The sequence below is a fragment of the Drosophila pseudoobscura genome, chromosome X (genome assembly GCF_009870125.1).
Source record: "Drosophila pseudoobscura strain MV-25-SWS-2005 chromosome X, UCI_Dpse_MV25, whole genome shotgun sequence".
In the NCBI taxonomy this organism is placed as follows: Eukaryota; Metazoa; Arthropoda; class Insecta; order Diptera; family Drosophilidae; genus Drosophila; species Drosophila pseudoobscura.
In genome coordinates, this window is record NC_046683.1 from 21350001 (window position 1) to 21365791 (window position 15791).

The 15791-nt window shown below is 47.0% G+C and overlaps 1 protein-coding gene across 1 annotated transcript; it reads right to left on the reverse strand.

Annotated features, from left to right (window-relative positions):
* Positions 1 to 21: 21 nt before the first annotated feature.
* Positions 22 to 2476, reverse strand: Cluap1 (clusterin associated protein 1). Its single transcript, XM_033381698.1, has 3 exons — positions 2105 to 2476; positions 595 to 2025; positions 22 to 536 (listed from the first exon to the last, which is right to left on the reverse strand). Exons 1-3 carry the CDS (start codon positions 2124 to 2126, stop codon positions 427 to 429), a joined length of 1563 nt encoding a protein of 520 aa, XP_033237589.1. The 5' UTR covers positions 2127 to 2476; the 3' UTR covers positions 22 to 426.
* Between the last annotated feature and the right edge of the window lie 13315 nt (positions 2477 to 15791).

Genomic DNA, 15791 nt, shown 5'->3' on the forward strand with positions numbered 1-15791 from the left:
AGAACGCTAACGTTATAGACGGAGCATTCTACTACGCATATACACATGTATGTAGGATGCTCGGTAATCATATTTATTAACTCTGCACTCCCCACGAATCCAGAAAACATCATTCTGAGGGAGGAATGTAATACTATTAATGCTATTAATATTATCTACAGAATCTACAGAATTTTGTGGATCCATAGACAATGCTTAAGTACACAATATTACCGAATAATACAGACTGACAGACACACTTAAGTTCACAATATTACCGAATAATACAGACTGACGGATGGACATGACTCGCTTCTGTGCAAGAATATACATATATGTACATATATGTAGGTATACAATTTCGAGCATAGATTGCAACTAGTTTTGCCTGTATACAGATACCCCGGCATACAATTATTAGAAAAATAGCCCGGACTACAGCTGGATCTAAAAATCCTCGTCGCTGTGGTGCTCCGCCTTGTTGGCCGTCTTCGGACGCAGCGGCAGTTCGCCCGTCAGCTTCGAAATGCTGATGTCATCAATCGAGTTCAGATCAACTGGGAAGAAGAGAGAAGCCATTAATGAGGTGTTCACAGCGCGATTGCAGCCACTTACAGTCATCGTCGCCAGTTCCCATGGCCATGCTGATGCCCCCTGCACCGGCGCCAATGCCACTCATGCCCATAATCTCGCCCACGTCCAACTCGCTGTCGGAACTGCCGAAGCTACTGTCGTCGTCCCGCGAGTTGAGCATGCTGCTCCCGGGCGGCACATTGCGTCCGTTGTGAGCGGCCCTGACTGCTCGTCCACCTCCACCTCCACCGCGACCTCCACCTGCGCTGGCGCTGGCGCCGGCTCCTGTGCCCTTGCGACTGCGTCCCGTGGTGGGTCTCAGGCGGGAGGTGGCCGTTCCGGGACGCTTTCCCTGGCCGGAGTTCAAGACGTCCTGCCGCATCAGCTGGTCCTCGTCGCGTATATCTGGTATCTCGGCGTCCAGGCCAAACAAACTTCTGCCATTCACCACCATCTCCACAGCGGAGCCGACACCAACTCCGCCTCCTACTCCACCTCCAACACCTCCGCCCATATCTTCGTCGTCATCTCCATCGAGATCGTCGTCCTCATCATCGTCGTCGTCTTCGATGAGGCCCTCGGGTATGAAGGGCATCGAGCTCTCAGCGGGTTTCTGCAGTATGGGCGAGGCGATGGGCGTGGTTCGCTTGGTGCGCGCCTCGAGCTGGGAGCGCAGGGCGTCGCGGACGTGCAACCGGAGGAAATAGCGCTGGAACAGCATCTGCAGCTCCTTCTCGCACTCCTCGAACTCGGCCATATGCGCGGGTCGGATCTTCTGCAGCGCCTCCAGCCGCTGCTTGGTCCGCTCCAGCTCGGCCCGCTTTCGCTGCAGCTTCGAGTTTAGAGCGTTCAGCTCGACGCGGGCCGCCTCCAGCTGGGCCCGGCTCGACTGCAACTTGAGCTGGCTGGCCTGGGTGGCGTTCTTGAGTGTTCGCTCCACACTGAGCAGCTCCATGGGCCGCTGGGCCTGGGTCTGTCGCGACTCCTTGTGCAGCAGCTCCTTGGACAGCAGGTCGTAGAGGGCGGCTCCCCGCTGGGTGAGGTCTGAGGAGAGCTCGCGAGCCCGGCGCAGCTCCTCCATCTTGTCCCCGATGTCCACCTGGTTGAGGCTGCGGTACTGGTCGCGCTCCTCCTCCTCGCGCTCCGCCTCCGTTTGGCTGGGCGCAATGAGAAGGCGCGTGATCTTCTGTAGCTCGCTGGCAGTGACTGCGGCTGCGGCGTACAGCTTGCGGGGATTCAGCCGGATGGCCGACTTGGTCACAAAGAACTCCGTGGCCGAGCGAACTAGCAGCACGCGCTGCTCCTCCGTTTCCACCCCGCCGGAGAGCACGGTTCCGGGCTCCATAAGCCCCGCCAGCCACTGGATCAGCTCGGACACGATGTGGAAGCTGGCCAGGCTTCCGTGCTGGTTGGCCAGCGACTGGAGCGGAAAGACCCGTGGAAAGCCCAGCAGCTTCAGCTGCTCTCCGAGATCTACATAATTGCAAAAGCGAAGGGGAATTGGTACGGTAACGGTATTGGTATTGGCTGCAAAGGGCGTTCTTGAACTCACCGCGCACATCCTTGAAGGACATTCCTGGGCTATATGCTGGCAACGGTTGACCACGACTTGACCTGTGTACGCGGTGCTGCTGCCTTCGATTCAATTTGCATTTTCCTCACTGTCATTTGTTGTGGTTTTCCCTATGCTGCTGCTTCTTCTTGCCGCCAACGACGCCTTTGTTTGGGCCAGGCCATCCATCCAATGCAACAAGGTTGCCAGGCAACCTCCTGGCTCTCACTCTGCCTCTGCCTCTGACTCTGACCCAACCTGGCCTCGCTTCGGTTCGCTTCGGTTGGTTTCCCTGTCGGCTGCTCTGGTCAGCACACGCCAGATAGGGGGTTTCACCAGGGCAACGGCTAAGGGGTGGATTTCCACTTCCATTTCCACTTCCATTTCCACAGGGTGGTTGGTTGGCGGTTGGGCGAGGGGAAGCAGCAGGCGCCGAGGCAGCTCCTTGATCTTGGCAGAGCTTCCAAGTTCCAATTTCCAAGTTCAAGGTCGATTAGTGAAGCTACTTGCTATGTATAAAGGAGCAAACACAACAGTTCTACATCGAAGATATTCAGAGCGAGGGAGCAGAACATGAAAAACTGAGCTTTAATTGAGGTAAGATTTTCATAATCCTTTTGGTCGCTAGCAATACAATCGACTAACAAACGATATGTGGCAAACAGTGCCACGATGTCGCACAACTCGGCAAACATGGCCGACCATGGACATGAAGCGCAGCTCCGAGCTCCTCAAGTTAAGCAGGAAAAGGTGCAGCGTAGTCTTTGTGAGAGCATCTGGATGGGATAATTGCTGACAGGAAGTCTCACAACGCAGGAAGGAATGATCCTATGCGGTATCACAACGGGCCGAAACCGGCCTAAGTGTGACGGGTTCCGAGCGAGCCCGGCAGCCGCCTCAACCTAACCTAACCTAACCTTTGGTAGCTACATATATGGTATTAGTTTACTTAATCACACTGTTTAAATAATATTCAGACCAGTTATCTAAGTAAACAACAGAATATTGAGTATATGTCTGAGATTATCATGCAGGCTCCGGGTTTCACTTACCAAAACGGTCCGCTTTCGTGTTTGGGTGCTCCTGGTTTCGCAAATTCTTGTCATTGATTGTTTAATTTTCTCACTCACTGTTAAGCGCAGAATTTAGTATGATTTTGTGTACTACGCGGTACAAATTCATGTGTTATGTGCAACAGAGATTTTATTGCTTTCGATCGATAACCGAATCGAGCTGCGTCTGCTGTTAGCACGAAAACGCAAAGTGTTGCTGCATTGACCAATTATTTCAAAGTAAAATTTTATATTGCCCAAATTACCCTGGTAATGGTGTCAGTTGTCAGTCGGAGCTTCCAGCTTGATAAGAGGCCTTTACATAGGAATATCATAGGCTATCTTTGAATTTCTCATCCTCTGATATTCTGGATTCTGTGACTGAATAAATCTGAATAAATCAATAGGTTAGTGCTAAGATAAGACAGCTTAGGGATAAGGAGCTGAGAATTACCCAATTAGCATTTGAAAGAGCAGAAAAACAAACTTCGTTCCGAATTCAATCGCTACTAGCCTGTTTTGTCACAGGCTCTTTTCCTCTCTCTTTTTGAGCACTTGACTGGCTTTAATTGACGAAAATCAATGGGTGAATATTTGCACGAATCCTCCATGTTGACACTGGAGTGGGTGCAGCGAGCGATGCCACCGCACCTTTCCACCTACCCGTACGAGCTACAGTTGCACTCACATTAAAGGTTATTACTAGTACTAGCGGCCCATTTGCACAGGAGGAGTAAGCTTCTATTGATGCTGCCACATGGCAGTAATTAATTATATTGCATGTCAAAGGGCAAAGTAGTTCGGCGCCAGTGAAAGTGCCAACCAAAGACGACTTGACAGTAATTTCAGTTCAGTTACTTAAAGCAACCAAATGTTGTCCATCTGGTGGCGCTTGACGAGTAGTAAAAGAATAGATTGAACTTCAACCGACGCGTCGGCAAAATCTAGCAGCTCCTAAATCTAGAAACGATCGATTTTAAGGGGTATCTAAACTCTGCTCTGCGGCAACGTCATCTGCATAACTGGAGCAATTACTAATGTCATTGGCAATGTTGTCCCGCAAGTAGTAATTGCAGACAACAAATTGCGGGCATACTCGTATGTGTCCTCCTCCTGGCTATCATCGTCATAGTCATAGTCATATAGTCGTCGTCATCTATACCTCATCGGTTGAAAACACGGCAGCACGGCAAAGTTCAATGGTCGCCATCGTGTGCGCGTCGCTTCACAGACAATGGAGAGGAGACTCTTACTACCACAGGACAGACCCTGTTGCCTTCCATCTCCCAGTACTGTCCCAGTACCCTCCCAGTACCCTCCCAGTACCCCAGGCGCCCACAACAAGAGGCGATGCCACAACGATGATGGTGCAATTAAAGCGTAACCCTTAATCAAAACACCCGACGCTTTTGCCAAATTGGTGATTGTGGGATAATGGAGTATCCAGATGGCCAATTCTTGAACGTTGGCGGATATTGGAACTAGCGAACTAGTTGTTGATGAGCCATGAAACAACTGCCGTTGATCGAGGTTCTGAAATCGCCCTTACACATATTTACACAAATCTAATGATTTATTTGTGACAGCGATATCTGTCGGCTGATGTCTTCCCATAGTAATATCCATTACTTTCAGTTAAGGAATTTATTTGAATGAATAAATATTAGATCCTACTGTAACCGAATTAAATTGCATTTCAGGTTTAGGCAAGGTTCCCTTGCCCTTGATACCCTTTAAATAAAAATATCACATTTTTGTCTTCTTCCATCAATATTCCTATAAATATATGTTTGACATTTTAAAAACATTTTGTTTGTTTTTTTCAGAATCAATTTAGGCCTAAAGATTAAAGATTTTTTGCGACCATTCAAGCTGTACTGTACAAATTCCTTCAAAAATAGTTTCAAAACCGTGGTAATATAATATTCTGCTACATGTATGTACATTAGGGTTGCGGTTATTGGCATGGGCGATAAAAATGTGTCGGAATCAAAGGTCTCAGGGTCTAAAAAGGTTCCTTTTGGTATTTAACAGTAAAATATATCGGATCGATTTTTCTTTTGTCATTTAGAATATTAATGAATATTTAATCCAACAATAAATAGTTGACCTTACTTGTTGACTTGTCAGAATAATGTGCAATTACACATGCAGAGTATTAAAGTACCGAATTGCAACCCTCGTCTACTCAAAAGGCATTCGGAAGGGGAATGAAATGGGGAACAGTTGAGAAGCCTGTTTATACATAGCTGCGTCCAATTCTGGAGGCTTCCCCCTAGAGAAGCTATTAGACCAAGGCTCTTATGCCTCCCGAGCAGACGTCACATCACATAACATCGTATATTCTCGGGCAGCATTTGAGCCATGAGCCGAAGCTACATCGGGTACAATCGTTCCACTCTTTGCCACATTCCAAGATTCCTGGAAGACTATCGTACTGATCAGTACGCTGCCACGCATTTAAGTGACAGAACAAATGAAATTAACTTGAAATGACTTCTCTTGAATTCACGTTGAATTGAGAAAACTCATGCGCGTACTGATTACATTGCATTTTTAGAGTCAACTCAAATGGGTTCGGGATCGGCGATTTATAGCTTAAAAATATGTATTTTTCGAGAGTATCGAGCTTTGTATCAATTCCAGCGGCGAATTCCGAATTTAAGTCAAGGATATTTTAGGATAATCCAGGATTCCATTACAAAATTTTAGCGATTATAGTCTTTAAGCTGCTTTGTTCAATACATTTAGTTTATTTAATAAATGTCAATCGTCAATGTTCATGGGTTCACAGGTTACCACCGAAAAACCGCCACACACTCAAAACCGAAAACACACTCGCACACACACACACCACACAACACACTCAAATGTATACATGTACATACATATGTATGTATAAAACCGTTTTATGGCACCGAACCGTAAGAGACGTCAACAGCAGAGTTACTTGAACTCTCCGTTCGAGAGTCTCCGGCTCCGTCTCCGTCTCAGCTGCAGCTCTCTCCCTACTCACTCTTTCCCTGGTCGGCCCTCTCGAGGCGTAAGGGAGAAATTTTGGCAACTCACACTCCATCTTCCACTCCCATTCCCACAGGCACTCCCTGCTACCAGCTTTGGGATCAAACGTAAATTTCACTTTGTGCTGAGGAAACGTTGAAAAAAGGAAAGAAAGAATGAACAAAAGCAAAGAGAAGCAACAAACAGCGAGAAAGAAGAAAGGAACGAATTGGGAGAGGAAGCTGAATATGTGGAGAGAAATGGGGGACAAGGGAGAAAATTTATAAATCAAGACGTCAGAAATTGTTAACGGACCTAGCGACGTCGGCTGTCAGTCGGTGTAGCCGTCAGCGTTGGCGTTGGCGGCGTCGTCGTCCTTATATGACCCCCATCATCATCATCCTCATTAGTGTCATCATTATCATCCGAAACACGTTGAACTCTTCTTCGAGTCAGCTTCGCATGGGTTCGCAAAGAAAGGGGAATGGGAACGGGAGAATGGTCGCCAGCGCACGTGTCCTTGGCCTTATCAACTTAATTGGGTGTGAAATTGACGAAACGACCTGGCCAGGACACCGTAAAGAACGGAATGCAGATGGGCTCCCGTTGAGGTAGCTGCCGCTGCACTTTGGGCACACATTCTTATGTGGCATAGAGTACAGTACAGTACAGTACAGTACAGTCACACAAGCCCCCAGTAGCCGCAATGGGGTTGTGTCTCCCAGCGGGGAGAGGGGCTGGAAGAGATTTCTGTGCGACTGTTTTATTGTTGGGCTATTTTTGATTCATGCGAATTAAGAGATATAAAAGGAAAACCTTGTACAGGTACAGTCCTGCACCTGCAGAAGACCCTGTACCTGTACCTGTCTAATGGGATGGGGATGGTGGTGGGGCTAGGGATGGGTATAAAACTGACATATACTTGCGAGCATTGAGCGCACTCGCCCACACATTTCTGTCAGATTCGGCCCGTGTAGGGAGGGCATGAAGCTGTGAAAGATGACGAGCAGTCACAGGAGGAGGAGCTGTAGCTGTAGCAGTAGCCGGAGCTGGAGCCCCCAAGTATCAAGGACAGGCGTTCAGTTGTCGATCGTTATGGGTAATTGCATCCCAGTGGGAAGTGGGAAATGACAATGACAATGATGACGAAGGGCATGTCGCTTCTGTTCTGGCTTACGCATTCCGTTCAATGGGTCCACTGTCTGCCAGCTCCCTGGTAACCTACCTGCTGCCGTTACACAAAAGGGGGAACCGGATAATTTGCGGTTTTGAAGAAGGAGATGGAGGCGGAGAGAGGGACGAAGACGGAGACGGAGACGGAAGATGCTCACGATTTGCGGTGTCGATTCCCCTCTGCTAATTCCTGCTGTGGACCTCTAGTCTGTGGGAATAATTCTCCAATTAAACACTTTTGTGGCTTACCCCTACCCCGTCGGAGGTGAAACATCCTTGGGCGAATGTTTGTGGAATTGTTGAAAGTGATTTCTAGGTTTGTGGCCCACCAGCTGCTCCAGCTCCCCTCTCCTCGTCCTGCCCTAATGGAGCGTTGTTGGGCGAAGCTCTTGACTCCGAATTCCCGTATCACTTACATTTGGTCTGCTGTCCTATCACCGGGTCATTGTCCCTGCCTAATCCACTTGAGGCGCCTGCCCGGACGATGCTTAGGAAATTGAATTGTCAGCTCCTCTGAGAGCTCATTCCCGCTGTCTGTACCTTCTTGCTCTGCTACTCCCCCAGTTCTGATTGTCTTTGTTTTTCCAGCATCAGATTCGCCCTCAGATTCTCACTCCCCCAGCTTTTCCCTTCATCCTCTTTTCGTAGCTGTTCTAGCTGCTCTAGCTTTAAAGACTTCCCCAAATTCTCGCCCAGCTTTGGTATGATTTTGTTGGCGTTTTCGTGCTTTGGCTTCCATTTAGAGTTGGGGCAACCACAGTCGGAGGCACTTGAAAATTGCTCTAGACTAAACCGCAGGCAATCGCCGCCAAAGCGATAAGAGACTCTTGTCGCAAATATATATCTGTATATGTGCTCTGGTTTATATACATATATGTATGTACATACATACATACATATACATGTATCGTTTGCCTGATAATTCAATTTATCTGGTGGCTTCTGGTCGTGTCCATTCTGGGGACGATTTTATACGTCTCCTTGCCTTTTCTTTGGACCAAATGGCGTGATATAATTTGATTTCTTCTCCTCGGACCCCACCATCTGCAGCTTGTGCAACTTTTTGTGGCAACTTGCCGCTCAACGGCTGTCGCCTAGAGTCAACAATGCAGAGCCCGAGCACTCCCTATTTGTCCTCATCCATCGTCCACTAACTTACTCATTTCTGGGTACGATGTAGCAAATTGCAATTAACTCAGATAAACACACGCACACAGGGATAAACACACAGACAGACCCAGAGCCACAGAGCCACAGAGCCACAGATACACAGATACACAAGTACTTGTGTCCTTGCCTGGGCTTCTTCCTTCCTTCGCGCACGACCACAGATGAGAGCACAGACGGACCATTGTAGGCTTCACCCACCTACACCGCAGTGGGTTTCCATATGGTTAACTCATTTCCTGTGTGCCTCTTTTGCTGCTGGTCCTTCCTGAACGCTCACTAATTTAATTTTAATGTACTTAAGGGCTGCCCCCGCATCAGTTTTCGGTCTGTCTGTCTGGGTGGCCGCCAACAATCCACAATCCAGTTCATTTCTGTCCACATCCTTGCCCAAATCCAAAGATAAGAGGCGATAGTGGAGCGCATTTAAGCCTCGATAAAGCTCCCTATTTGTCCTTGAGTCGATGCCGGACCCTGAGGAAGGACGTTGACATCCCGGCAATTCACTTAGGAAGGGTTCATTTATGTCTCGGTGCTGCCCATTGGGCTGATGAGGTGCGTGGCACTGTGTTAAAGATGACCTCCTGTTGCCTGGGTCCATTGTTCGTCCTACAAGTTTGTCGCAAAACTTTATTCTCTGCTGCTGTACACTTTCCGACAAAGTTGTGCCCGTACTGCAAGTATTCTTCTGCCCTCTTGCTGTCACAACTTGTCCGTTCCACTTCATTCTCACTTTCATCAGACGAGTGATGAGTGATACCATTACCAATGCTTCCCCAGTGATCCCGTGCCCCGTGCCCCTTGCCCCGAGACCCGTGTCCCAATTATCCAACAAACTATGCAATAGTTATTTTATTACTCAAGGGTACTGCCAACTTTCGAGTATGTGACTGTTAGAGCGCAGACCGGCCACGGGGTGCCAACTTGGACTTAAGCGACTCTCATTATAGCGCTATTGCGGTGGAGAGAGATCGCAACCAGATAGTTATCTAAGATTCTACGTATTTCACGTTCTACAGAGTGCTGCGATTTGAGGAGATACAAATTTGATTATCCGAAATCCGTTTACTCTAGCTCTTATAGAGTCCGAGAACTAGGATTCAGATAGGGCTGACGGACGGACGGACTTGGCCATTGATGCTGATCAATCCTTCTGGATTTTTCATGCACATACTCGAATTTAATATAGGTAGCCCTGTCAGCCTGAAGGCCTTTGGCTATACCTATTAATTGTAATACAGGACTTGTCCTGCTCATCAACAGGATATAAACCAACTAGCTGACTCGGCAAACGATTTTCTGCCATTTAAATTATGTGCTAATATTTATTTTCTGAGAGCAATTGAGTGTACAATACAATATGTCAATCCGTCTTTAGCCACGTCTGAAAAACATGGTGTTTCCAAATCTAATCCGCAAACTGACATCGTTGGCCTTTCGATTTATTTATTTTCATTACGAATGCCAAGTTAATGGGAAATTGAACGTGTTTTTATTTAATTGGCACGTCTTTTGGAAAATCTAGCAAAACATTTCCGCTTCTGAATTTGCCACTCCGAATGGTGGCTTCGATAATGTTTTCCATCGCCATCCGCGCTCCATTGCACAGCCGTGTTGGGTTCAAAATTCGAACTGAAATAGCCAGTCCTAGAAGGCACCACATGGCCAGCCTGGCAAATCCAGTGAGTTAACAGCTTTATTCGCATCGCAGCTGGCTCCACAGATCGATTTGTATGATACCAATTTGCCGGGCAGCAACTGCAACTGCTGTATCTTGAAGTTTTTAACTTATTCGTTGACGTCCACATTTTTGGCTGCCAGCCACGAATGATTTATGCCTTGTGTTTGCACATCTGTGAATACGCGTTCAATGAATTTCTAACAATTGCTTCGAAAATGTTTCTGCCGATTGATCTTGTTTTTATATCATCGGTGTACGCTGAGCGTGGAATGATGGGAAATGTTTGTAAAAATGTATGAGCCCACTTTGGAGGACTGTGATCCTTGAATTTTTGACCATTTTCCGCAGTATTGTGAGCTATTACTGTTGCTCCGAAAAATATCATTTAAAAGTATATGTGTATTGAATATGCGAACAGGCCTGAATCTGAGAGTTGAGACATTCAGTTGACATTCGTTGTCCATAGCACCAATTAGCACTTTTAAATATTCAATTATTGAATATCTGGCTGGCACCCGAAACCAAAACGAAGGATGTAAATGCTCGCTGTTCTTCTTGGCGTTGTCTGCCCTTTTCTCTGTGAGGCTCAATCGCGCACCGTTTGTTGCGCTTGTTTCGTTCATCTCGTGCCTCTTGTGGTTGAAAGCCAGGCAATTGCGACATGCTCACTCGCACATTTTCATTATCTTGTTAGATTCGTCTTCCTGCTCTACTTTTTAGCAGGTCTTGTTGCGTCTGTTCGTACAAATATACTAAAATCGCAATTTAAAAATGGTGGGTGAAAACTACCTTTCGACGTATTCGTACTTTTACGAAATATAAAAAAAAGGAACACAATCGGTTGAGGTGTTTGGAAGGAGCTGTTATGAGATAAGAGTCGTCAGATTAGTATACCCTGTAACCTGTAAGTCTTCGGCCCCCAAAGCTACTCGTTCCTTCAGGTTTTTCTTATTCACTCAACCGATGGCCTCGTACATCGTGTTAATAATAATTCTTTGCAGCGAATAATCTACGTGTTTCCGCTCTTTCCTTTATTTTCCTTTGACTGTCCGCTGTTTCCAGACTCCATTATGGCAATGAAGAAATATGAAGCTGCAAATGACAAGCAACAGACACTGACCATGGGGCACACAGGGGGGGTGGGATGGTAGTGGGAGATGTTCCCAGACAACTCTCTCTCTCTCTCTTTATCTTACTCTTTCTGCGGCTGGTTGCATGTTTCCCTGCCAGAGGAGAGGGAGTGCGAAAGTTGATGGAGCTTTGGGGAAGGATGGGTGTGGTATACTCTCAGGACTGGGGTAGTGCCTGTGGGTACCCCTGGGTCGGCTGTAATAAAGTACATATTTCTCGACGCAGGCCCTGGAAATACGAGGGAGTACATATGTAAGTATGTGCCCGTTGCTGCTCACATAGCACCACTTACGGTTTATAAGGTATGTAGCATCGTGATCGTGAGATTGCATCGTGATGACCCAACCAACGATCTTCATGAACTTTTTGTGTTTTGTGTTTGGTGCTAATTTGGAGAATCAAAGACGGGCTTAAAAGCTTTGAATCAATTGTGTAGTATTGGTATTGCTATCGTTTTCTCTTCCCAGATGAATGGACATCCCAGCTATGTACATTATCTCGGCATATCCTATATCTTCGCCCCCGCATAAACGTGAATGATATTCGCTTTTGGGAAACTCTCGGACCCGAACCTTTGGCTACTCGCTCTCCACCTTTGTTCGGGGCAGGCACCGTGGACAAAGGACATCAAACACTTGGCTCTTTATGTGTTGCTTTAGAGTTAATTTGATTGCCTGCTTCCTCTCCCGCTCTAGCTCTAGTCTAGTCACTGCCTCTCCTTGTCCATTGTCTTCCAGTCTGAAGCACATATGAACGAACACATTTATTAGCTCAACTTTGAGGGACTCTCATACACACTCAGGCACTCAAGCAACTCGTTGTCCGGCTGTTCATATATGTACATTCCAGTTTCCCCCCGCCACTGGCTCGGGCACATTTCCGTTTCAGTTTTGGGCTTCATTATCGCGGCTGTCCGTCCGTTTACTTCGCTCTCCTCTCCCCATAAGACCCCTGCCCTTGTAGAAAAATGAACACATCCACCGACAGCTGGAAACACTGGAAAAAAGAAAGCCTAACCCCAAGGCCGTAGGCTTTACGAGTACGAGTATATACCCTTGCAGGTCCATCACTCCTGTATGATATATTTCTCTGATTTTAAATCCGAGCCAACTGCGAATGTAGTAGGTCAAAAAATTACTCTCGATATTTGTTTTTGACTGAGTCTACGAGACAGCGGGAGGAATAGTAGACCAAGGAGAGTCAGCCCATAGCCATGCCCAGTCCACTTCCCGCTGTCCTCAGCTCCTGCTCCATTCCCCTCTCTCACTCTTTCTCTCTGTCTCTCTCCCCCTTCTGCCCCAGAATTCCTCCAAATTGCTTTGGATGCTGCTGTTAGTGTTTGCGTTCTCTTGTTGCTACCACTGGTGCGGGGCTGGTGCTGGGGCTGGGGCTGGGGCTGGTGCTGGGGCTGGTGCTGGGGCTGGTGCTGTCGTTGCGGTTGCTACAATAACAATGTTCGTGGAGCGCAGTAGCTCTCGTCTGGCCACCCCACGGCGCTGCCCGCTGCTGACCTTGAACTTGCAGCATGCGGCAATGTCCTGCTCCCCTGCTCTTCGCTCCTCTTTGAATGCTAACGAAAGTTTTGCGGACTGCTCTTGGATTTGTTCCAGTTTTTATCTACCCTTCCGCTGTTTTTCGCTTTTTCCCCTTCGTTTTGTTGTCTGTATGTGTGTGCCTGTTGTGGCTGTGTGCGTTTTTTATGTGTACGTGTGATACGTTCCAATTGGATTTCAAAATTCATTTGTTTCCCAGCCAAATCCCCCATTCCCACCCGTTACGTATCCCATGGATTGCCTTCAATGTTCAATGCTCGGGAAATCTGCGCTTGAGAGGCCAAAACCACAGCAATGAAAACACTTAGGAGAATGCAATTATGAATCAATCACGGGACTTGGACATCTCTTTCTTTTCAAACGACAGTTCATCATTCTTTTTTATATAATTTCTGTTATATTAGTACTTCTAGTTCTTTCATATCAGGAGATCGTTTCCAGTCATTTGTGGCAATTAATTGTACCAGGTGCACCCCATGCATCCCATGGCAGAAATCTACCTGGCCACAGGCGCAACCATGGTCGTGGGTCTCCTCTCTCATGGTCTGGGCCGCCCTTAGCTCCCTCGGGAAGTGTCGAATATGTATTGTACCAGGTCGGATGAATGGGCCGATACATATATACTGATCTGGTAGGAAGCGGAATAATTCCGGTGGCGAGAATTGCGATGACATTTCAGCGAGTGGAGAAATATGCCTGCAATAAGTCCGGATTTAAATCCAATTGAGGATCTTTTGGGAAGACAATTCATATATATATAACCGTTCTTCAAACTTGATGCCTCAACGGTGGATATTGGTAGAACAATATACTAACTGCATTTTAAAAGCAACATTTTTTTTAAATAACTCACTTTTGCTCCAATATCAAGGTTCGTTGAACAAATTTTGTAGATCAATATTTTCCTCATAAAATAACGAATTATCTAAAATATTTTAAGTTCTTTAATTTTGAATATCTACTTATAATAAAAGCGAGCAGGAGCACTTATACCCGATACTCAGTCAGTCTGGTATGTGTGTTGCACATCGTACGAGGAAGAGTGTTTGAGAGAAAGAGAGCGAAGAGAGCGAAGAAGAGTAAGAGCGTGGAAGAAGTATCATAGCCAGTGCACATTGAGTTGTTAATTCTGGCTATAATATTATTAGATCTAAGCAAAACTCGGCAATCTGGTGAATAAAATAATTTTCCATGATTCTGTGTTTTCGGGTTGCTTGTATACACTTGTAACAGTATCACAAGCGTCTGGATACAACATTTGGTTATGGTCTCTGAGGGCTAGGCGTCACACAAGGCATCCGGACAGAGAGAAATGACTATATCGACTCGGCTCTTGAGCTGATCATCGAATCTACACACTTCCTGGGGTTGGAAACGCTTCCTTCTGGGCGTTACACACATCCACTTTCACCACAAATCTAAAACAAATCTGATACAAAATTGTTGTAAATAGAATTAGATTAGCGATCCCCTTCAGAACTGACGGAAAGATTAAGTTGCTATCGATAAACCCCAGGGGTATTTCTCTCCGCAAGAGAGCATTTCCCACTCCTTCTCATATTTGTTAGCCAAAACTGGTTACTTTTATTTTTATACCTTCGACAAGGTAGGACAAAATGCCTACCTCTACTCGTATCTCTATCGGCTTCCACCGCTCTCTCTCTCTCTCGACAATCGAATGCTCAGTCACTCAACAATACAGCATATGGAAATTGTAGGGGCGTCAGTACTCGTAGCCTTTGAAAGCAGGAAGGAGAAGGAGTAGGAAGAGGAGGAGTAGCACTGTGGTGTCCATATTACGGCATGTCCATCGTTTGTTCCATTAAGGGCGACCCATACACACATACTCGTAAGGGTGGTCCCAGGATTGTCCGTAGCCCCAGACTTGTCCCTCCATCGGCCTCTACCGCCTTTACCGCCACTAAACCCACGGCTACGTGCCCGGACCTATTCAATGGCTTTGTCATTGGGGGAGCTGCAAAAAACCCGACACAATCCGGCTGGAAGGAGTTGGAATTGCGTTCATTTTGGGGCCGATTGGCGCTGAATTTTTCATGCTAATGAAGGCCGCAGGTTAATTGTTTTCACTGACCGGCCGATGGAAAGACCCAGACAGCAGGTGGCCCAAACAAACCCGCAATACATCATAGCAAGAGCCAGGATGGCGAACAATGGGGCTCGGGCCAACGATCAGGTGGAGGTAGCGACAATCTCTGTCTCTGGCCTGGAACTGCGAAAGGGCCTAGTTCTGGTTCGGGCTAGGGGCTCGGACAAGGCAAAACAAATGATTGGCATTAATTTCGAGGCAGGAAATTAAAGAAACGTTTTGCCTTTCGGCCACGCACACGCATGGCGAGAGCTGGGGCTACGGCCTTAGGGGGCAAGGTGGCAAGGTGGCGCCGTACTGCCTTGACCTTATTGTGTTCCTTGGACTGCCCTTGGCTTTTGGCCATTTTGGGTCCAGAACTTTAAGTGATTTTTGGCTCTGGCCTTCTCCGACAGAGAGAGAGAGAGCAAAGCAAGGCAATGAAATCATTGGCAGCTCGTTCAAATACATACAAATACTGTGTGTATATAAGATACAGATAGACTGCAGGTGATTGTCTCCAGGCTGAGGTTCATTCGAATATATGTGTTTCAAGGATTGTGGCTGTTCAAGGGGAATCCTCTTGAGGGGCCTGCCTCTGGGCTTGATGGAGTGGTGGTACGGTTTGAGCGTAGTTCGGGAACTGTGCACAGAATCCACTTGAGGGAAATGACGAAATGGCACAGACCTACGAGTAATGCAAATGTAATATGATGCGGATACCGAATATCCTTCGAAATAAATATAGCTTGTAGGTATGAAAATGATTTCGAGTATTTTTCTGGGGAGCCCGGGGAAAATACTTGGAATTGCATATTTGTCCATCCTGGCTTGCCAGGTCCCT